Here is a 22813-nt window from a genome sequence, read left to right on the forward strand (position 1 = left end):
TGCCTTTGAGTCACTTGGCTGTGATTCCCCTTCGGAGGCGCTTTGCCATCAAAGTGTCTGCTCAGGCGTGCGGAGCCTGGGAGGAGGCCAAGCCCAGTGCAGCGGGTCCCTATCCAAAGGGCTTCAGCATCCTTTTCCTTGTCTTCCGAACTGTTCTGCAGACAGCTGATCTGATAGGGACTCTTCATCAGGGACTGTAGCAACAGGACAAGGGGTGATGGGTTCAAACTGAAACAGGGGAAGCTCAGGTTAGATCTAAGGCAGAAGCTGCTCCCTGTGAGGGTGCTGAGGCGCTGGCACAGGGTGCCCAGAGAAGCTGTGGCTGCCCCATCCCTGGCAGTGTTCAAGGCCGGCTTGGAGCAACCTGATCTAGTGTGAGGCATCCCTGCCCATGGCAGGGGTTGGAACTGGATAATCTTAAGGTCCTTTCCAACCCAAACCTTTCTGTGATTCTATGAATCACGAAATATAGTAGGAAATATAGTATATTTCCTATATAGTAGATTCATATATAGTGTATATATATATGAATATAGTAGGAAACTACAGTTTCCTGCTATAAAGACTACTTAAGAATTCGATCCCTGTTTCACGCCTTGGAAGCGCTTTGTGGCGAGCTGGGGGCGTGGCCATGAGGGCGGGTGGCGGGCTCCCGCCCCCCTGGCCACGCCCCCAGCCCGCCCCCTCCGCGCACGGGCGCGTCAGGCGTGAGGCGGCTGGCGGCGGGAGCGGTGCCCTGGTCCCGTCGGGAAGGAGGAAGAGGAGGAGGAAGGCGGGGGTCGGCCCGCTAAAAGCCGGTCTAAATCATGGCCAAGTACGACGATCTAGGTCTGGAAGCCAGCAAGTTTATCGAGGACCTCAACATGTACGAGGCCTCCAAGGATGGTCTCTTTCGCGTGGACAAAGCTGCCGGCAACAACCCCGAGTTTGAGGAGACCAGGCGAGTGTTCGCCACCAAAATGGCCAAGATCCACCTTCAGCAGCAGCAGCAGCAGGAGGAGATGCTGATGGCCGCACTGAACGGAGGGGCTGCTTTCAACCCCCCACGGCCCTGCCTGCCTGCGGCACGGGGGTCCAAGCCACCCCCGGCCGCCGCTGAGGGGTCGCGCGTGAGGCCGTACGATGGAGGTGAGGCCCCCGGCAGCCAGGCTGGGCGCTGGGGTTGGGAAGCGGAGCCCAACAGGATCCCCAGACCCGCTGCGGGGCACAGGGAGCAACAGGCTGGGACCCCCAGTGACCCTCAGCCCTACCGCGGTGGGCAGGAGAATGGCAGCAAGGGCCATGAGCCGGCGGCAGCCGGGCAGAGATCCTCCTTCTCGCATGCCCGGGCCCCCCCGGTACCCTCGGCAGGGACAGAGGATGGGGTACCGGGGGCCCTGCCACAGCAGAGGTCCTCCTCCTTCTCAGCCCCCAGGGCCGGAGGGGACAGCAGCCACCTGTGGTACCAGGGCGTCCCGCTGTCCTTCCCCACCAGCTCTGCGCCCGCCGCCCCTAGCGTGGACTACCAGCACACCACAGCTTACTCCAGCCCAGCCGGACACTTGGTGGCCCACGGTCAGAACCACCGGGCCAACGGCAGCAGCGCAAGCCCCGAGCCGGGCTCCTCACGCCTGGCCTCACGTGGGGTGACGGCTTCGGATGCTCCACAGCCGCTTTTCTCCGAGGGTGTGAGCGGCCCCCGGTCGGACGCCGGGCACCCCGAGGGCTCCAGCACGGCCAAGGTGAAGCTGCCCTGCCAGACCCTCCTTCCGCAGCCGGAGCAAGGGCCATCGGCGGCTGAGCTGAAGCTGGAGGCGCTGACCCAGCGGCTAGAGCAGGAGATGGATGCTCGGCCGAAGGCTGATTACTTTGGTAAGGAGGCAGTCTGCCAGGCGGCGTGAAAAGGGTTCGTTTCGAGGTGTCACTGCAGGGTTCGCACCTGCAGGGTTGTGTTTGCCTGTATGCCTGCTTGGTTTTGCTTTCGTAGTTGCTCCGGGGCGTGGGGTGTTACTTTAGTTTATCACAGAGACAGGAGGCTCTTTCTCCTGTGACACCTTTTTCTTTAAGCCTACCTCTTAAATTTTTAATCCGCAGCTCTGGGGAGGACAGAGCTGAGAAGAAGCTGGAGCAGCATCTCTCAAAGAGCCCTTTGCTCTTTGCAGGAGAAGGGCACAGTGCTCAGGGGAGGCTTGGTGGTACTCCCCATGGAGGTGGCCATGGCTGGGTGTGCTTGCAGGATCTGTTGAAGAGGAGCTGTTTGGAGATGGGAAGGGTGGTGGTTTCCCAAACTTGCCAGGATTTCCCCACCAGCCCCAGGTGCTGGTTCCCAACAGCTGTGAAAAGATCAGTGCATCCTGAAGACAGCAGATGTACAGGCACAGTCCTCCCTAAATCTCAAGCAGTCCGTGTCTTCCGCAGAGGTTATCGCTGGTGCTTAGCAGTGAAAAGGGACTGCCTGCATACGAGGATCTCCCAGTGGGAATATTAAATGTCCTGCTGGATTAAACCAATTTACTGTCCCAGGATGGCAGAAGGTTAGGGGCAAATCAAGTGTTTCCTCTCCCTGCCTCACCACTTTGCAGTTTAATAGCAGATGAGATAGTTTGGCTTTGGGGAGGAGGGAAGATGAAGTTTCTGGGAAGGCTGCAAACTCCACGGTTAGTTTAAGGAACGACAGGAGCAGGTTTTAGTGTATGGATTTTCCTCATGATTTTAGACCCGCGGTCAGAGAAGTAGAGGCAGGGCTGGATTAAACTCTTCAGCCTGGTGCAGAGGGAGGGTTGCACGGTGTCCTGTCCGGTGGGGTCGGTGAGTGGCTCAGCAGTGGGCTGTGCACACAGGGGCTTCACACTGGGCTTTGGGGACGTAGCTGGAGGGACCACGTTGCAAACTGTGTGACAAAATGTGTTTCTTGGCGCCGGGCAGTGGTACTTGCCCTCAGAGGGCTGTGTTAGGGTTGTTTATCTTGGTGTCGGAGTCTGGATCTAGCCGTGTGGCAGGGCAGACACGTCTGCGTTCTGTCGCAGGAAAGTGATGTGTCGAGTTGCTGCACTCGGAGCGTTTGCGGCTGGAAACGTGTTTTGACGCTTTCCGTCGTGCCTGGGTAGCACTCGGTTTGAATGAGCCTCTTCTGGGGGGGCTGATGGCTGTGACAAGCAGCTGATAACAGAGATGGGGTTGGAACAGCAGTCTCGCGGGCGGCAGTGCTCAAAAATCGGAATATAGCGGTGGGGGGAGGCTTCTGTCCTGCGGGAAATGTTTAGTGAAGCAGGAGTGATTCTGGCAGCGCAGCACGGACAGTCCTGCGGGTCAGGCAGCTGAGTTATAGGTGAGTCCCGGGCAAGGAGGGGAATGGAGGCTGCCTGATCCCTGCGGAATTCCTTTGGCATCCTCCTGGCAGGAGGTTTTACACCAGGGTGTAGTGTCTGAGAAGCCTGGGAAGGAGGAGAGGGAAAATCGGAACAATGCAAGAAGTTGTTCAGAGCCTTAGCTCTGTGGGGGAAGGCTCAGCAGATCTGCCCTGTAGAGGACAAAGAGCAGGAAAGGGCAAGTACCAAGGTACTTTAATGCTGGCTCTCATTCCCCTTTCTCACTTTTATTTTCATTTATTCATAGTCGCCCTACTTCCTTTGGAGGGATAAAGGACCCAGCTGGTGTTCTGAATCTCTTTGCTCTGCTGTGCCCTCAAGCTAGGAAACTTTAGGATGGAAAATAATACTTCTGTACAAGAGTGATAAAAAGGATCAACAGTTTGTTTTGTTTCAGGCTTTCCCCCAGTGAAGGGAAGTCTAATGTAACAGCTTTGCAGTACTGAGACAGGAAATGAAACCAGGACTGAGGCGTGAATGACCAAAGTGTTTTATCTAAAATGCTTACATCTCTCATAATTTTGGGTCCTGCTTTTGTAGCAAAGGGATATTTTAAAGATAGGTTCTTCAGTCTGTCATGTTTTTCCTTCACTGAGTGAGAATGAGTGTTTTTAGAGGAAAACCTGGGAAAGGGTAAGCTAGGGACTAGACATAATATAGGTAGGATGCTCTGCTGAGAAGTAACAGACAGTCTGGTTATCTGTCAGCACCAGCTTGCTATACAGAATACTTTGGTGTGCTCCGAGTATGTATAATAAGGAAAGAACCAAACAAAGCCAAGAGTTTTAACTTTTCTGCCTTTTTAATAGTGGCCTGTGTGAACAGCATGGGCTGCACATGTCCCTGGAGGCATCTGGATTCTCCAAGACTGCTTTTGCAGTGCTGACTTGATTTATGTGAGCTGTTGAGGAGGACGTAGGAAATCTCAGGTATCACCCAGGACTTCAGCTTGAGGGGAGGAAGTCCTAAAATTGCTCCCTAGAGAGGCTGGTTCCCATTCAGCAGGGAAGGGGCCTCATGTCCCTTGGAGGTGTCACTGGAAACCAGCTTAATTTCGGTTCAGGTTTTTGGTGTACCATTTCCAGGGGACATCCAGCAGTGAGGCACCTGAATCCCACAGATATTCCTTTGGATACACCAGCCTTCATCTGACTTGGTGAACAGGAAGATCAATTAACTAGGAGGGACTGGGGGAGTTGCAGCTCCTCTGCTAGCACCATCGTTAGGGTTAGGTGAGGTGACACCATAGTGAGGACTGGTACTGGATGAGTTTCCAGGTAAGACCTGGGCTGGGGCACAGCCAAACCGAGGAGCTGCCTGGAGGTGACTTGATAGGGAAGAGGCCTGGCTCAGGGGCAGCAGGATCTGCAGGGAGGTTTTACCATTGTTTTAGCTAAACCTGTGGTACCACACAGCTCCTTGGTCTGCAGGCACGGGTGGGTGTTTTTAGAGATGTAACACCTAACATCGTGTTTTTATGTGTGCTTATTTCACAGAGCTAGATGAAATCTCCATCTGATGAGGACTATTTACACCCTTACCTAGAGCTTTTTAAAAAAAACCAATTATTTAAATAGTTTAGTTGTTATAAATGTTTGTTAGGTGTTGATCAAGTTCTGGCTTCTCTTTTATTTGGAGCAGAGCTGGTAAGTTGCAGGTATTTTAGGAGGGCCCCAGGCATCTTGTTTTGCAGTGAAATATTGGGATGCTTCCCAGCAGTCAGGCAGAGTAAGATCTGCTAGTGAATTCTGCAGTTTTCTTTTCCCCTTGGCAGAAGTAGAGCAGTAGCTGGGTGACTGAACCCTGTGGAGACTGGAACCCCAGCACCTCTGAATTGGTGTGATCAGCTTGAAGGCCAGCAGTGCTCTTTTGAGGTCTTGTCTACAGTGAAGTTAGTGTTTTACCACTGCCAAAACCACAACTTGTTTAACTTTAAGGCTGTACACAGCTGTGGACTTTACTGAACCGCGCTGCTGATGGTACACCAGGATGCTTTGGTGGTATCAAGGGTAATTTCAGGGCTGCTGGGTGGAGAATTTCTAGTTAAAATGAAAGTTCTTCCGAGGTTTCTTTTGTATGTGGATGATGATAATGATGTTTCCACTTGGGAATGAGCAGAGGCATCCATTACTGACTGTTCCTAGGCTAGAATGAAATCATAGAATCATAGAATGGGTTAGGTTGGATCATCCAGTTCCAACCCCCTGCCACAGGCAGGGGCACCTTCCACTAAACCAGGTTGCTTCTGGCCTTGAATACTGCCAGGGATGGGGCAGCCACAGCTTCTCTGGGCAACCTGTGCCAGCGCCTCAGCACCCTCACAGAAAGAACTTCTTCCTTATATCTAACCTCAATTTCCCCTCTGTTAGGTTAAAGCCATTCCCCCTTGTCCTGTCACTACATGCCCTTGTAAAAAGATGATGCCTGCTTGCAGCACAGAGGAGGGGGAGGCAGGATGAGGTGGGTCCTGGGTGGAATGAGGAAAGCTGGAAGGATCACGGCATGTGGGCTGGTGGGTGTGTGCAGATTGCAAAGCTTATCTCACTGCATGGAACCAAGCAAATATGCATTTTCCTGGGATACGGCTCTTCATGATTACAGCAGTGTGTGTGCTTCTCCTCCCTTCCTCTGGGGACCTCAGCTGGGCTTGCAAGCGAAGGAAAAGTCTACCAAAAGGAAAGAAGAAGGAGTTGAGGCAGAGGAGCAACAGGTCTTTCAGCCAGGGTATTGTGGCAATGGGGACTGAAAGGAATAGGAGCCTCATTCATGTGGCACTGAAGTTAACATTATCTCTGACATTGCTATAGGGTACTTAAAATGTCACTGACGTGAGTTTGATGGCATTTTTATACTTTGCTGGCAGTGTGTACTTGTTCTGCAGCTAAGTCAGGGGGTCAGGAACATGGCGTGCAAAAATGGTACAGAAAAATTGCATTTACCAGCCCTGTGGTTCTTCGGGCAGGAAGTACCTGCATGTCTTTGCTACTGCTGAGTGACAGCCCCGTCACCCAGTGGTGAATGGCACCAAACTGCCAGGTTTTTCAGTCACTGAACCTTCCATGGGCCTCCAGATCTCTTTGAAATCCACTCTTCAGCAACAGCGATTGCACAGTAGTGGGTAAAGCACACAGTGTGTCTGATTTAGAATTGGATGTAGAAATGACTGACTTAAGGTGAGCCATGGGGAGGTGGCTTCAGGTTCTGGAGAAGGTCTGAAGTAAAACCCAAAGAACTGAGCATCGCATTGGGTATGACAGGGTGAAGGCTTTTCTCAGCAGAGTCTTTGGAAAATGTGAGTACAAGTGGGGGGCTTGGTTCTCCTGGAATAAATAGGTGGGTTGCGGAAGCTGTGTATTCAAAATGCAGAAGCTGTGTCTTCAAAAGGGTCCTCATGAAGGACTGCCAGGAGGCATCAGGGTCTGCTTCTGAGTTGGCCGCATGTGTGGCTGGGCAGATGGGAACGATACCAGAGGTATGGATGTGCAAAGGCTCTGGGGTTTCTTCCATGTGCAGCTGTGCATTCTTTGCTATAAATCCAGCCTCCTGTAATGAGGGGGCAAAAACCACTTATGTGTGATGGAGAAGAGTCAGGCTAGTTGTGGAAGCGCTGCGTGTATGCAGTAAGTGGAAAGGGTAGGACAACAGACTTACTTTTCCAAGTGCTGTTTCTGCATTAGCTACATATGCAGAGGCACACCACCAGGATGGTCCTGCTGCTGCATTCCTTTTACCTGGAGCTCGACTGACATGGCAAGGAAATCTTACCATTGAAGCAGCACACTGTCATGTGTGACCCTCCAAAATTAAGCAGCAGTTGTAGCAAACCCAACCAGGAGCATGTGTAGCAAAGCTTGGCTCTCCTGGATGTTGCTGAGAAAGGGGATACTCCTGAAAAGTTAGTAGTAACTAACTGAGCTCTTTTTGGTGAGCATGAAATAACAGAGGAAAAACTTTGAATTGGGCAGTAACTGGAAATGCACTTGTTGAACTTAGAGGGTGGCACTGACATCTGAGGCTGAGCACTAGGTTCGCTTTCATTTCTGACAGCCCTTGAGGTCTGCATCAGACCTGTCTGATCTTGTTTGCTGAGGCTGTTCCCAGTGGCAGCCCTCCTCCTCGTTTGCAGTGCTGAGACAGAATACAGCAGGCACTGGGAAGTGGCTTCCAGGGCATGTTTTCTGTCCCAGCTCTGCCCCAAAGGTCCCTTTGTTGAGGCACTCAGCTGCAGCGCAGGCGGTTACTTGCCGCATGATGCAGAAGGGAACAGAGATTCCTTTGTTGTGCGGGGCCCGGCTGCCCTGCTAGCAGAAATTGAGCCGAAATCAGCAATTCCCATCTCTTTCCCTTTCGAAATCTGGCTCCTATTCTGCCGGGGTGCTCAAGTGTGAATTTACCTGTGCCATGCATGTGTTTCGGGCTTGTCATCCTGGTGGCTAAAAGAAACCTTTTATTTCTGCTTAATAATGCCTTAATAACGCCTTAATAACGCCTTAATAGCATTGTCTGAGGTTCTAAGCTGTCATTTCAGAGGGGATATCTGCTCAGGTCACTGCTTGCATAAACCATGGCTCTTGGGATCCCTCTGCTTCCAACTGAGGACAGGAGTTGTTGCTGAAAGCTTCTCTATGCCAAGAAAATCACCCAGAGCTGCTGACTGTTGTCAGCAGCATGTGGGGCTGGCCGGCTGCTGCTGGCTAACATTTTAACTCTCCTCCCTGGCTAGCAAAAAGCATGCTCAGCACTCTGTCAGGAAATCACTGGAGCAGGGCACAGAGCCTGTTTTGCAGCAGGACGGGGCTGGATATGGCCTGTGCTGCGCTGTACTGCCTTCCATTAGGCTGGCTTCACGCATGTGTTCACCGTCCACTGTCAGCAGCAGGTATTGCTTTTTGCTTGCATAGCCTAAGCTGGAAGAACGGGATCATTGTGGAAGCAGGGAGCAAATGGGAAATAAAGTAAAACAAAAAAGTGGAAAGGAAAAATCACTAAAACCCACTTCTTTTTCCCCTTTCAGGCCAGGTGCGCTGAGTGTCAAGAGATGAAGGCTCAAGCGTGTTGCTTAAAATACTTCAGAATGTTATATTTTGAGGAAGCAAAGGCTCATTTCTAGAATAATTCCAGTTGTTCTTGAGATTTTATTGGCTTTCAAGTAAGATTTAGCAGATACAAACGTAAAGAGAAACTCTACACAGATTTGCTATAATGCCATTTTTCAGTTGTCAGCCTTGCCATAGGACATCTATAAATATTTATAGTAATGCCGGTTCTTACGTAGTTGTGAAATTCAGTACACTACAGATTTTATAGACAGCATTGTCAATTTATTTTAAAAGCCCTTTCATTCTGTGACTTTATTTCCCATGTTTTAAAGGCTGAAATAAATATTTAAATAGGTGGATGGAAGGTTCCATCAGGGAATGAAATGGGGCATGTAGTGAAAGCAAGGAGGAAGGATGGTTGGGGTGGTCCAGGGGCAGGAGATGGAGGAGGGTTTGAGTATGGATGCAGGACCCCAGGCAGCTCCTGCAGGATGTGGCCAGAATATTATCTGTCCTGTTGGCAAAACCACAGGGGTAGTGCCTATGCTCTAAAGCTTAAATGGGATGGACAGGAGACATCAGAGGTAATTTCTGCCCTCCATGGGATTTGCATTAAGGTATTTACATAGTGGCTTTAGATGCCTGCCAGCATCTTTAACATGCGCTGAGCCTGTCCTCAGCTTCTGCCTTCAGCCTCCTGCTTCATGGTGCTCATCCATACTGAGAGTCACCCAGCTGCTTTCTGGAAAGGAGGAATCAGAGCATGCTGGTAACTTTCCCTGGAGCAGCCGCTCCTTGGCACAGAGAAGGGGAAAATGCAGCGCTTACAGTGCAGTAAATCCATTGGTTCTGCGGAAAGCTTAGTGAATGTCGTGGAAAGAAGGTTTTGAGCAGCAAAACTGGCAGGTTTCCTGCTCTCCAAACTTTCTGCTTGGCATTGCTGTAGTCAAGAGGGAATTTTGCAGGGTAGCCACTAGCTCTTGTGTAAGATGACTGCACAGCAGTTCAGGCTGCTGCTGAATGCATGCACTCCTGGGACAACACATCCATTTGAAAAGCCACATTTTGTCATCCTTGTTTTGCCTTTTTTGGTATTTTTTCTAATGCCTGCATGATTTATCTTTTGCCTGCTTAAGGTGTTTCTTTCAGTAAATGAGATAAATCTGCTTGATTCAGAAAGAACCAGCGAGTTTTGCTAACTTGGTGACAGTCTACTGCTGGGGTAGGCTCACAGCCAAGCTAGCATTTCAGTTCAGGTCAGGTTTGGACAAAGCAGAGTAACTCATTACTCTCTGCAGCCTTCTCTCCAGGTCTATGTCAGTTTGGACTCTGGCTCTGAGTGCAGTGGGGCTTGGAGCAGCACTAGGATAGCTTTCAGTGTGCTGGTTGAGTGCACGCAGGCAGCTGCAGCACAGAAAGCCGGATCTGCTCTGGGAAAATGAAGTGTCTGCTTTTCAGCAGTTCTGTGTGTGCGATTGCAAAGGGATCCCGAGTATTTTTATCCCTGTAATGTGAAAACCGATGGCCGTAGCTATAAGCTGCAGGAAGAGTTTGATACGCACCCTGGGAGTGCCAGCGTGGTGCTCCGGGGGTTGGGAGTTACTTTTGAGTGCTGTCGTAAGTAGGTGGCTGGGTTTCTTCCTAACTTTGACCAGACCTTTCCAATTACTCTAGAGCTTGTGGTGCCCTGAGAGAAGTGAAGATTTGTTAACCACAGCATGACTAAGGATCTCCAGCAAGATGATGCTGTACCTCTTCCTGGGCCAGTAGGAGTGAGACGTCACTGACAGTCCCTGCCCCAGGGAGTTTTGGGATCTGGGGAGACTGGGACTGAGCGGCAGTGGAAGGAGAGACCAGGAGGTGAAGTCATATCCACAGGGTTGTTATAGACCAAAGGCAGAAGCCCATCTTCTGTTTGTCCTACCCCGTTTGGGTAGATCCAGGGTTATTTGCTTAAACACAGATTGAAGTTGCTCATTTAGAAGTAGCTAAAGGGTGATGCTGCTTTAAAACTGGTCTGTCGCAATCATAGTGTAATGCCTGGAGTAAGTAAGTAAACTGTCTTGATGTGTCATTCTCCTTGGACAAGGACTTTCCCTCCCTGGCCACTAATAGTGGTTTTGGGCAGGCTTGCTGCATTTCTCCCTGTAAGGTGAAGGGAGCAGGTCCTGCTAGTGGATGCTGTCAAGGGCATGAAACTGAGCTGTCCCTTCTTACTGTTATCAAAAGAGTGTTATGTGGAAATGTGGTGAGATTTGAGAAGCCCCAGGTGAGCACACAACACTCTTTGTGAACCTGCAGTGCTGAAGTCTTCTCCCTGTGCATACTCCCCACCACCACCACTGTGCATCTGCCCTATTGCCACTCAGGTTGGAGCCCCACACCAGGGTGGGTGCTGGTGGAAATGTGCTTGGCTGTGCTGGCAAGACACTGAGCTGAACAGCTGAGTGTGGTCATCTTACCCCTCCTCTGGAGCCCCAGAATTGACCCTGGTCTGTAGGTGATGGTGGTTGCAGGAAAGCCTGGGTGTGAGGAGCAGCTTGGACTTGCCCTTGCGAGAGTGTATAGCCAGAAGTTGACTGTGTGTTCTTCCCCTGGCTTTCCTTTGCCCCATGGGCTGCCTGAGAGTCACTCTGTCAGCTGCCATCAGCAGCAGCTATTCTCTGCTCAAAACTGGTCTCATGCTTGCCTTGTCCTGCAAGAGGGACGTCTGGACAGGATGCATGGTCTGTAGGTAGCGCTTGTGTGCAGTCTCTGTTCAGATGTGATTGACAGAGGGGAGAGAGGCAAGTGTCGGGTAGTCCAGCTCTGTTTCATTGGGAAGTCCTTAGGGCCTTCAGCAGGTGTGAGCAGGGCCTGAAATCATGAAGATTTAAAGGGATTAGGTGGTGTGTTTTCCTCATACCGATTGCAACCAACAAGCTTATTTTATGCAGGAAGTAGCAGGAACACTTGGTCTGTGAATAGCCCAGGGCACCATTTACTACCATCCAGGCTTTTGGGAAGGTCCTTAAGTGGTTTTAAGTGTGTATAAAGGTTGTGGAGAAGGAAAGAAATGTCACTGTGGCCACTCAGGGCTGTTCTTGATGACTGTAATGGCCGCTCTTAACAGCATCTCTCAAGGTGGTGACACCAATGTCACCTACATTTTGTGGCTTCAATGAGCCCCCTGGTCCCAAGCTGCTGAGCCACCATGCTGAATTACAGGTGTGGCCATCCATCAGTGACCCAGCCACCCCACCAGGTCCTGCTTCTGACCTCTGTCTCCCTCTTTCTCTTCCAGGCACCTGCGTGAAGTGCAGCAAGGGAGTGTATGGAGCAAACCAGGCTTGCCAGGCCATGGGCAACCTCTACCACGATGCCTGCTTCACCTGTGGAGCATGCAGTGAGTATCCCCTGTCTGGACTGCCACTGCTGCTTTGGCTTGACATTTTTCTGGCATACGGAGGAGGGGGGAGCAAAGGAGGTGGTTTATTTGTGTTGTTTGGTTTTGAATGGATTTGAAGGCCAACAGCATCCTGGCCTGTATCAGAAATAGTGTAGCCAGCAGGGCCAGGGCAGTGATCATCACCCTGTACTGGGCATTGGTGAGGCTGCACCTCAAATCCTGGGTTCAGTTCTGGGCTCCTCACTACAAGAAAGACATTGAGGTGCTGGAGCGGGGCCAGAGAAGGGCACGGAGCTGGTGCAGGGCCTGGAGCACAAGTGTGATGGGGAACGGCTGAGGGACCTGGGGAGCTCAGTCTGGAGAAGAGAAGGCTCAGGGGGACCTGATGCCTCCCTGGCCTGACAGGAGGTTGTAGTGAGGGGGGGTCAGTCTCTGCTCCCAAGGAACAAGGGACGGGACAAGAGGAACCGGCCTCAAGCTGCCCCAGGGCAGGTTTAGATGGAGCTGAGGAACAATTCCTGCCCCAGAGGGTGCTCAGGCATTGGAACAGGCTGCCCAGGGCAGGGCTGCAGGCACCGGCCCTGCAAGTGTTCACACAGCGTGGAGACGAGGCCTCAGTGCCATGGGTCAGTGGTGGCCTTGGCAGTGCTGGGGAACGGTTGGACTGGCTGAGCTTAAAAGTCTTTTCCAACCTGGTTGATTCAGTGATTCCTGCAAGGCATGTAGAAAAGGTACTTTGGATTGTGCCATCCATCTGCCTTCTGGCATGCGGAGCGGTTGTTTTCATTCCTCAGCCACATTTCCTTACTTGTAAGAATATTTTTTTCAAAGTGGCAGTGAATATGCCTTAGCTAGCATAAATGTCATTTATTTGTCACATCAGACTTACAGCCATTCTGGCCTTTCAGTCTGCAGACCCCAGGGAGGGCTCCCAGGTTGGTTCTGTACCGAGGGCATTGGCAGTGAGCTCAGTGAGTGGCAGAGGCACCTTTTCACATGGAACTGCTCCATGGTCCATCCAGTGACTTTTTTCAGTGCATGTATTACTTCTACTCACTAAAATCATTTTGCTCTTCTGAGGGACCTCTAGCTAAAGCATCCAAGTGCATGAATGACCCAGGTTACACATCCTGCTTCTTTTTTCTCTGGAGAAATGGAGCCATGCCCCAAGATGCAGGGCATGTCTCTGCCAGCTTGCTTTCTGGTGATTGGAGGGAGGGAGCTGGTTATTGTGCCAAGGTGTCAGGCTGGGAGCAACAATGATGGGCCCTGAGAAGGAGGGTAAATAGTTCAGCTGGCCCCACTGAGCTCCCAGCCACTTGTCAGACCTACATTGGAAGCTTATAGAATCATGGAATGGTTTGGGTTGGAAAGGCCCTTAAGCTCATCCAGTTCTGACCCCCTGCCACGGGCAGGGACACATTGCACTAGACCAGGTTGCTCCCAGCCCCTTCCAGCCTGGCCTTGAACACGCTTGAACTTGCTGCAGTGTCCAGCATGCTGCAGTGTAAGCCCTAAATGGCTTTTTGAGGAGTTCTGTGATGGAGCTGGGGTGAGGAATGGGCTGCTTGATTTCAAATCATAGCTGTGTTTGTAAGAGAGTGTTGTTATGTTTAACTCTAGGGCTAGTAGGATATTTTTAGAAGTTTAGCTGTATCTGTGGTGTCAGAAAAGGTAATAACAATCCTTGTGGTGCTTGTCTATTTGGTTTTCCCACGTAAGTCTTAGGGATTTTTTCCTGTGTTGTATTTAGAGTTGTAAGCTCATCAGGACTGCATGTGTTTTATTTGGAGCTGTAAAGTGGGAATAAATATAGAAAGATGTGTATGCTTTTTAATAATAGCTGAACCTTGAACTCTGGTCATTTCCCAGCTGTCCAGCACCAGCTGCCTTGCCTCACCTATGTTTTCAGTAGAGCATTTCACTGCCATCTGATCAAAGACGGGAAGACTGAAAAGGTGGTGTTTGCATGTGGTAGCACTTTCCTAAAGGCTCAGAAGTCAGCAGCTCACTCTTTTGTCCTCTCATATATGAATTCAAAATCCTTTCCTGCAGAAAGGATTCCTGACTGCAAGCAGGGCTTTTCTTCTGGGACCTCTTGCCCTCCATGGCTGGGCAGCCTCTGAGCTGCCCTTGCACACAAAGCTCCTGTTAAAAATAATCCAGTAGCAGGTTCAAGCTGACTTAAATGTCTAAAATTACTAGTGTGCAACTGGTGCTTTAGAAGGAAACACTTCAGATCCTCCTTTTAGAATGGATTTTACCATCTTTATTTGGAGACCAGCACTAGAGAGGTACTTGCAGTTGCAGAGGTAATCAGCGGTTACTTCTCATGGTCTTTGGTTAAAAAATAGCTTGATCCCCTTTCTGATGAAGTGGGGTGGTGAGGGCTGATAGAATAGCTATTTGTTGCTTATTCTAAAAGGCAACCCTTTCCAAAGGTTTCCAATGCAAGACAAAAAGGTGTGGGTCCCAGCTGACGACTTAGAAAGACGGAAAGACGCAAAGTGAAGACCATCTTCTCTCGTACCCAGGTTGTAACTGAGAAATGTGCTGAGGTGACATGCTGGGGCAAAAGGTTTCAAATGGAAAGAAGAAAACCAAGCACAAAAGGCTAGTGAAAATGCTGCTGTCACCCAGAGAGAGAGCATGCCTCTCTGCAGGCTTGCTGTCATCCCTGGAGCTGCAGTAAATACGATGAGACCATTTTATCTGACAGAAAAGCAAACATCTGTCCGGGTGGTGGTGCGTGTCTAGCTGCAAAGCACATCTTGAGCAGTCTGTGTGGAGACACTGGTTTCTAGCTGAAAAGTAAGTAGCGCTTTTAAGGTCAAGTGGAGTTCAGTTTGGACACCATCCAGTGCAAACTTGTCTTTGAGAAGTCGAGGTTGCTTGTGATTTCAGTCCTAAAATTTCTCTCTGGTGGAACACTGAATATTCCCCAATAAGTAAAATAGGCAAAATTACCTATTAAGGTAAAGCATATTGTCCTCCAGATATTTATATCCTCTGTCCTGCTGGTTTCATTTTAGTGAGGATTTCTAATGTTGCTCATAGTTGGATTTGTGGCCAGATGTGCATTGGTTTCCCTAGTACAAGCAAACTGAGAGGGTCTAAGGAGTGTGTGTCTGAGGGATGATACCTCATAGTGCCAGATTTCCTACGCCGATATACATATGTTCAGTGATAGAGCAGTTTGTTGAGCAGAGCTATGCTAGGTTACAGGGTTCAGTTGTCAGGGGAAAAAATGTACTGTTTTATCTGAGCCACTGGCATGTAATGCAGAAAATTTGGCTTAGAGGTCAGAACAACAGATTTAGAATGATTACTTTGGCATAAATGTCCCATTTATCTTCTTGTTTGTTACAGGGCAGAGACATAAACAAGGCAGCTTTTTGGAGAGGGAGGGAGGAAAAAACCTCTTTCTGCAGAACTGCAGGATTAGTAATAAATTATATTTGCTTTACAGGAGGGCCATGAAAGTAGGTTAAAAAAGAAACTCCTCGAAACTCATACAACTGTTTCCTGCAAGCTCAAGGTGTCTGTTTCCGTCTTGGCTTTCTTTTCTTTTGCTTTTCAGTTTGTTGGACGAACAGTGGTAGTTGTCAAATGGTTTGTTACTCATTAACCATTTCAGTTGGGGGTCCCTTCCAACCCTAATGATGCTGTGATTCTATTAATAGCTCCTCAGAAAACAAAAGATGTGGGTGTTTCCTTATGTTGATGTGTGTTACTTGGGGAGTAAGGAGATCTTATAAAAGATATAACTAGATAGTATTACTCTAACCTGTTGTGTTTTAGTGTATTCAGCCAGGCTTATATCCAGCTGCTGCAGGCTGCCTGGAAAACAGACCTTTTTAGCTCTGCTAGCAGCATAATTCAAAGCATAAGGATCTTGTATTTGAGCCGCTTGATCCTCAGAGGAAATCTGAAAGCTAAAAAAGTGCAAGGGAAATGTCCGAGATGACTATGAAGGAAATCAGTAGGCGAGGAAGGAAGTCAGAAAGAAAGAACTGCTTGCAAGGTAGTTTGAAGGAGGTTCAATGTTGAGCTACAGCAGAAGAGCCAAAGTGAGGAGCAGATTTTGGGCCCATCTTGCAAAGAGGTGGAAAGCTTGCATGCTTGCCAGGCTGCAGAATTTGACCTTTGACATGGCAACGTCACTGTGTGTTACTTTCTCTTTTCTGGTTTTTGTAAGCTCAGCTGAATGCTGATGTCTGTGTAAGGGTAACAAGGCTGCTGTGACAATGGCAGAGCTTGAAATCACACGGCAGTTGGTTGTTCCCTGCCACCCTCTGGGTGTATATATATGTATTTTATTTACTATTTCACAATGCAGTTGTGTGTCATTTACTAAATGAAGTAGCTAAACTACCAAAGCAGTATTATCTGGGAGTATAACCCCCTGCTTGAGCTAAGTAGTCTGGCTGCAGTGATTATAAAGCATGGCTACTTAAAGCAGCGCAGCTCTTGGTGTCTTTGGGCTAATTATGTTGAATAAGCATGTCCCGTATTGGTATATAAACCCTACAACAACAAAGTCATGGTTTTTATTGGCACCACTACATAACTCTACAAGTAGAAAGTCACCTTTTTCTGTGACTTAATGCCGGGCTGCAGGACAGCCAGCCTTGCCATGTGCATTTCCCTGTGGCACATGTACGTATATGCTTATCTTGAGATGAAGAAGCTGCCAACTCTTCTAGTGGAGGCAGCATTTACTGCCTGTAATTGAACATAAACCCATGACACCGATCAACACACATGATAAATGTGCAGATCTTCAAACTGGGGAGTGCATAGCATTGCACTCAGCATCCCTCAATAGAGTTATCATACCAGAGTCTGTGTAATAAACTATGTATATAATTTTTAGCAAAAGTAATGTCAGAAGGGATTCAGATGTGCCTGACTTTACAGCCTGGAAGGCAGGGAAGGCATCAGTGCATGTTTCTGCTCCAGTCTAAATTGCTGCTTTGTCCTTGCTGGCTTTTTGTTTTCAGTCTCTCAGCTTGCTGGTGAGAAATCACTGTTTGGCACAAGAAGTGCTTGCCATAGATGAGAAATGCCAGGGCAGCTCTCACGGTAGGATGACAGTACTTGTTCCTCTCCCAGCCAGATTTCAGTGCTTCGGGGTCTGAGCTGGAGGGGCTTTGGCATGGTCCATTTGTCCTCAGCAAATATCCCAGCTGGAAGAGTGCAAGTGTTCAGAGCACACAACAGGGGATGCAGTCAGGGCTTTGCCAGCGTTTTTGTGGTTTGACTTGATTGCAAGTGTTTCATTGCTGGCTGAAAGTCTGAAATCGTTAGGACAATGTGAGGAAAAATGTCGGAACCTTTAATGGAATAAATTTCCAGTCTTTCTGGTCTTTTTATTTCATAATGTCACCTTCAAAGTACTGCATTTTGGTAAGAACAGGCATAGGATTAATTGTGCTGTAAAGATTTTAGGGGATTTCTTATCATAGAATCAACCAGATTGGAAAAGCCCTTTAAGCTCACCCAGTCCAACCGTTCCCCAGCACCGCCAAGGCCACCACTGCCCCATGGCACTGAGGCCTCGTCTCCACGCTGTGTGAACACTTGCAGGGCCGGTGCCTGCAGCCCTGCCCTGGGCAGCCTGTTCCAATGCCTGAGCACCCTCTGGGGCAGGAATTGCTCCTCAGCTCCATCTAAACCTGCCCTGGTGCAGCTTGAGGCTGTTTCCTCTTGTCCTGTCCCTTGTTCCTTGGGAGCAGAGCCCAGGCCCTCCTGGCTCCATCCTCCTGTCAGGCAGTTGTAGAGAGCGATAAGGTCTTCTTATAATGTTTTAATGATACCTATGATAATTTTCTGGGTAGCTCAGTAAGCACTGAGGCATCTTCCACACCTAGGGAAATTTAAGAACTGCTCTCTGGTATAGTTTTGATTCATTTTCATTCACTTAGGACAGAGACTGCTTCCACCTCCTTCTCCCCCTGAGCCTCTGTGTGTTTCAATGCCAGTTGGTGGATGATGGGGCGGGGGGACAGCTCCAGTGGCCCCCTTGGTTTGGTGCATTTTGGGGAGCAGGGCGGCTGTCCCTGGAGTGATGCAAAGAGGTTTTTGGTTTTACAACCTCAAATGTGTGGTGAGAGCACAGAGGGCATTTTATTCACACATACAATACAGCTGGTATTGTAAATGTGAAAACAGGCTGAACATCTTCCATGGTAATGGAGCTAATATGTCCTAGCAGAGTTTATTCTAGGACATATCCTGTCCACCTGCTCATGGTTTCACCAAGATTTGGTCTGACCTGGAGTGTCTGCGAGTTGATCACAGGCTGAATTTACCTGTTTGAAGGATGTGCAGGCACCTGAGTGACCCTTTCATGCAACCCCCAGGGCAGGTGGGAAACACTGACACTTCTGTGCCAGTCGTAGTGCTGCATCCAGCTTGAACAGCGGCCGACAGAAGTGGGACAGATGGCAGGGATTAAGTAGAGCTCTTTGATGCTTGACCTGGTCTGTCATGCTAGGACACCATACAGCCTGTCAGCAAAGTATTCAAGGGGAACTCCAGAAGTTCAAGGCCAGGCTGGATGGGGCTTGGAGCAACCTGCTGTAGTGGAAGGTGTTCCTGCCTGTGGCAGGGGTTTGGAACTGGATGGTCTTTAAAGTCCCTTCTAACCCAAACCAGTCTGGGATTCTTAAAAGCTAGATGGAGTTTCTAGCCTGCTGTCCCATTAGTGCATCAGGAGGTTACATCCAGTGAATCCAGAACTGAAACCCTTTTGTATTGAACCTGCCATTAGTAATCACATGTCCAAATTTATCTTACAGCTGTGGCTGTCCAGGAAGGCCTGATTTTTGTAGTGACAGGACCCAGGGCTGTCAGCGTGGAAGGGACCCAAGGGCTGCTACCAGGCTGCAGGGATTCTCACCCATCTGCTGTGCAAACACCATAGGAAGCCCTACAGTGATAGAGAAGTGATAAGTAAGGTCCACACTGCCTGCCCAGCAATGCAGGCCCCTGGTCGTGCATCCCCATAGAGCACTGGGATCCAGACACGACCCTGTACCATTATATGCGTTTAGAGCAGTCTCTTGTCTTTGAACATGGGTTTGTGACCCCTTTGTCCTTTTAATAAGTAATGGAAAAGCAACTTCAAAAGACAAAGTTGGGTCCAGCTCCTCAGCAAGTAAATGATTCATCTCGCAGCATTTTCCTTGGGCTGTTGCAAGTCCCTCTCTTTGTGAACTTCAAAAGAAGAGAGCTGTCATTTGAGAGAGTGATGGACAAAAGCACCAGCATCCCGGGAGTGCAGCCTGATGGTATGCCTATTTTCAGCTGCTAGGCAAAGTGTGTTTATTCTAGCATGAAGGCAGTAGTGACTAAGCTCGAAATACTCTAAAACTGGTGCTGAAAGGACCTCGAGGTCATCCAGAATGTCCCACAGCTAAATACATCAGATGATGTGTGAGGGATGAGCAGTACATAAAAGCTCGGGGCTTATGGGAGAGGAGCCAGGGATTGTCACAGCAGGTAAAGATGGTAGGGCTGAAATGCCAAAGAATTTTAATTGTCTGAATTTTTCCAGGTGAGACATTAGCTAAATTCAGGATGGAGTGAAAGTGAAGTATGGCCAGGAGCCAGCAGCTTAAGACCAGTCGATCCTGAAAGCAGCAAGCCGTGCACGAATATTCCTGGGTTTATCAAAGGAGACTGACTCTGTAGTCAGTGGGATGCGTGTATTAAAGTAATGCATATTTAAAGTAAGCAGTGATGAATATGTGATTCCTTCTAGGCCGTTTACATTCCTTTCAGTGTAATTACAACAGCATCTATGTGCTGAAGCTAAACCTGTGCCAGCCTCTGCATGCACACAGTGACAAGTACCACTTTGAGAGGGACGTGTTTAACTTAAGGCACTGTGCCGTGGCAGGAAGCTCAGCACAGGGACAGATCTGCTGACCCCCCTGCTCTGTGCTGTGGGGCAGTCCCAGTGCTGTTTGTTTTACTCGTGTGGCTGCAGCCAGAACGTGCATTTCCCAGCTCCACTGGGACAGTCCCCAGCGCAGCCCGGGGAAGTGAGCTTTTCCTGCATCTTGCTTTCCCACGTGTACAATGAGGAGATGCTTCCTCACCTCAAAGGGACGCTGCAGAAGTCCATCCTGATGTGGCAGGGAGAGGCTCAGAGCAGCAGAGGCTGTTTGCAAGTACCACTCCCATGGTGGCTGCAGGGCACCTGATGACTCGTGGTGGTTTTGGCACATTTTCTCTTCACTTTTACCAGGGCCTTGGAGGGATTCATAGAGAGGAGCAAAAAATAGTCAAAATGACCACCTCTTCCCCCGAAAAATTAATGAAATCATCCCCCCCTTACCTCAAAGTGCTGTTGGTGCCAGCACCTCTTCTTCATGGGCCCATATTACACCGACAGCCAAGTTATGAACCCTTTATAAAGGGGTTTATACCTCGACTGAACGAGTAGCCCAGACACAGCACAGCTTCTCTGAAGGGCTGTTGCCATCAATCTTAACCTGCTAATGTCATGGGGTTAAAAATATACCGGGTGCAGAATGGCTGGTAAATGCTTTTTTTGTCACGGTGCAAGAATGACATGGTGGCAGTGATCCAAACCTCTTCCCTCCTGCTGGAATGGCTTCCCTTCTGCTCATGTACCAGCCAGGGCCTTCGTCCAGGGAAGCATCTCCTCATTGCGTAGCTCCATGTGTACGTTTTTCATCACCGCTGCAGGCTTGTCTGTAAGGAGAGACATTGCATCCATGTGGGAAGTCACTTGGGCATCTCCTGCCTGTTGCACTAAGAAGGAGCCCACGCTACCGTGTCATTTAAAATCAAAGTCAAATGGATTTTGGTTTTCATTTTTAGGAGCCAAATCCCGATTTAAATCAGGAGATTTTGGGGGTACTTCATGCTGCATTAGACTCGTTGTTAACTCGCTTATGACTACCATTGACAAGGGTTCTGCAAATCCCACATATCCCCATGCCTCTCCTTCCCTTCCTCAGAAACCGGGACTCTGCAACTGGTGGTGAGCATGCCAGGCTAACCTGTGGAAGGGCAGGTACACAGGAGGGGGACTTTATACAAGGGAATGTAGGGACATGACAAAGGGAATGGCTTTAAACTGACAAGAAGCTCCTGCATGGAGTCATAGAATAAACCAGGTTGGAAAAGCCCTTTAAGCTCACCCAGTCCAACCGTTCCCCAGCACTGCCAAGGCCACCACTAACCCATGGCACTGAGGCCTCGTCTCCACGCTGTGTGAACACTTGCAGGGCTGGTGCCTGCAGCCCTGCCCTGGGCAGCCTGTTCCAATGCCTGAGCACCCTCTGGGGCAGGAATTGTTCCTCAGCTCCATCTAAACCTGCCCTGGGGCAGCTTGAGGCCGGTTCCTCTTGTCCTGTCCCTTGTTCCTTGGGAGCAGAGACCGACCCCCCCTCACTACAACCTGTCAGGCAGCTGTAGGGAGTGATAAGGTCCCCCCTGAGCCTTCTCTTCTCCAGCAGAATGTGCAAACTATTCTGCATGTGCAAACTGGAGCTAGTTCCTTGACAAACACGCTGCCACGTCCTCCACCTGCTGGGCCCTGGGCAGGGCACTGAGAGCTGCTGCTGGAATGTTGGTCTGGCATGGCTCCTCTGGAGCATCTCCATTTCCCCAGGAGCAGCAGGAGCTGTTCCCCAGCCTGGGAGTGCCCTCTGGTGTGCACAGGAGACAGGAAAGATTGTAGTTTATGAAGTGGTTTCACTTGGCTTTCTTCTTTCCTTAAAGCTTTGCAACCTTGGTTATTTGTCAAAGGCTGCCAGGTATGTACACGCCATAAGGCACCAAGATGTGCCCTCCAGACCCATCCGGTGTGCCATTAGCATTTATACACCCAGCAGTCAATGATCACTTTATGATACATGCCACGTGTAGCATATCAAGCAGGAAGCTTTTGATGTCTCAGTTCCTGTTTCCTTCCAGCAATGCCTGGCAGGTCCCAAAACCAGCCTGCAAGCAGGTCCTGCTCCTGCTGTTCCCAGGCGCTGCCTCCAGGCATGTGTTTAGGGCTCCTTGACCAAGCAGCACAAGCAGAGTCACTCCAGTGCTAGGCTGCATTCAAACTGCTGGCTGAATAGGGATGCTGTGCTGCAAAGGGGTAAGAGCAGCTTTTTATGAGCAAACAAAACCTACCCCTTTTCTCTAACAGGAAGCACTCAGAAGAAGTGGTGGCATCGTGAGCAGACGTTGCCATAGTTAGTGAACTGAAAACAGGCAGTGAATGTGAGGCATAAACACAAAAGCTGCAGCAAATATAAGTCTTCCTCATATGTAGAATTGTTTCTTGGAAAAGAGTTGTTATCCTGTCTCTGTTACAACACTCTGGTCTGAAAAAAACCCACTCATTTAAATGGTTTCCAGCTTTTGTTGGCAGCTGCAGTGACAAAGGTGCTGGTGGGGAGCAGAGGAGTGTGTTGAGGCACCTGGTGTTGCACTCTGCTGCATGCAGACTGGGTGGCTGGGTATTCCAGTGGCTTACCTGGCACCTTCTAGAGGAACAGCTAGGTGTGACATTCTGAGGGACAATGTCACGTATGGATCACACGCTCCATGCCTTTTTGTCTTTCCTCTTTGCTCATCTCCTGGGGTGTTTTCCAGTACCCTCATCGGCTTTTGCCAGGTTATTTTGTGTTATGATCTGCCAGGAGGTGCTCCAGGTTTGCAAAGCAACCTCCTCCTGCCCACAGGTGGGACTGCTGCCTGGATCCAGCCATCCGTGTTCATCAGCCAGCGGAAGAGGAGATGAAGTTAGTCAGGCTGGAGGCTGGAAAGACTGCGCTGGAGTTGGATGCTCTTCTCCAGCTGTGCCATGCTCAAATGCCTTCATGGTTGTTTGCTTCTCAGCAGCCAGTTTTTGCTCACGTTTTCTCCCTGCTTTCTGCTGACCTTTCTCTTCTCTCTGTGTTTTTTTTTCCTCAGGTCGAAAGCTGAGGGGAAAAGCTTTTTATTTTGTCAATGGGAAGGTGTTCTGTGAAGAAGATTTCCTGGTAAGCACACAGCTGACC

At 49.5% G+C, this 22813-nt stretch overlaps 1 protein-coding gene across 5 annotated transcripts in view; it reads left to right on the top strand.

Annotated features, from left to right (window-relative positions):
* Positions 1-699: 699 nt before the first annotated feature.
* Positions 700-22813, top strand: part of LIMD1 (LIM domain containing 1) — a 33684-nt gene continuing 11570 nt past the window's right edge. For all 5 annotated transcript variants that reach the window (XR_010609774.1, XR_010609773.1, XR_010609775.1 and 2 more), the window contains exons 1-3: positions 700-1851; positions 11670-11771; positions 22728-22795. Coding sequence is in view for 2 of the 5 variants with exons in the window: in XM_065665596.1 (XP_065521668.1) it covers positions 807-1851; positions 11670-11771; positions 22728-22795 (1215 nt within the window). In the remaining 3 variants the exon portion in view is untranslated. The remainder of the gene's footprint in view (positions 1852-11669; positions 11772-22727; positions 22796-22813) is intronic.

The sequence above is a fragment of the Lathamus discolor genome, chromosome 2 (assembly GCF_037157495.1).
Source record: "Lathamus discolor isolate bLatDis1 chromosome 2, bLatDis1.hap1, whole genome shotgun sequence".
Classification (NCBI taxonomy): domain Eukaryota; kingdom Metazoa; phylum Chordata; class Aves; order Psittaciformes; family Psittacidae; genus Lathamus; species Lathamus discolor.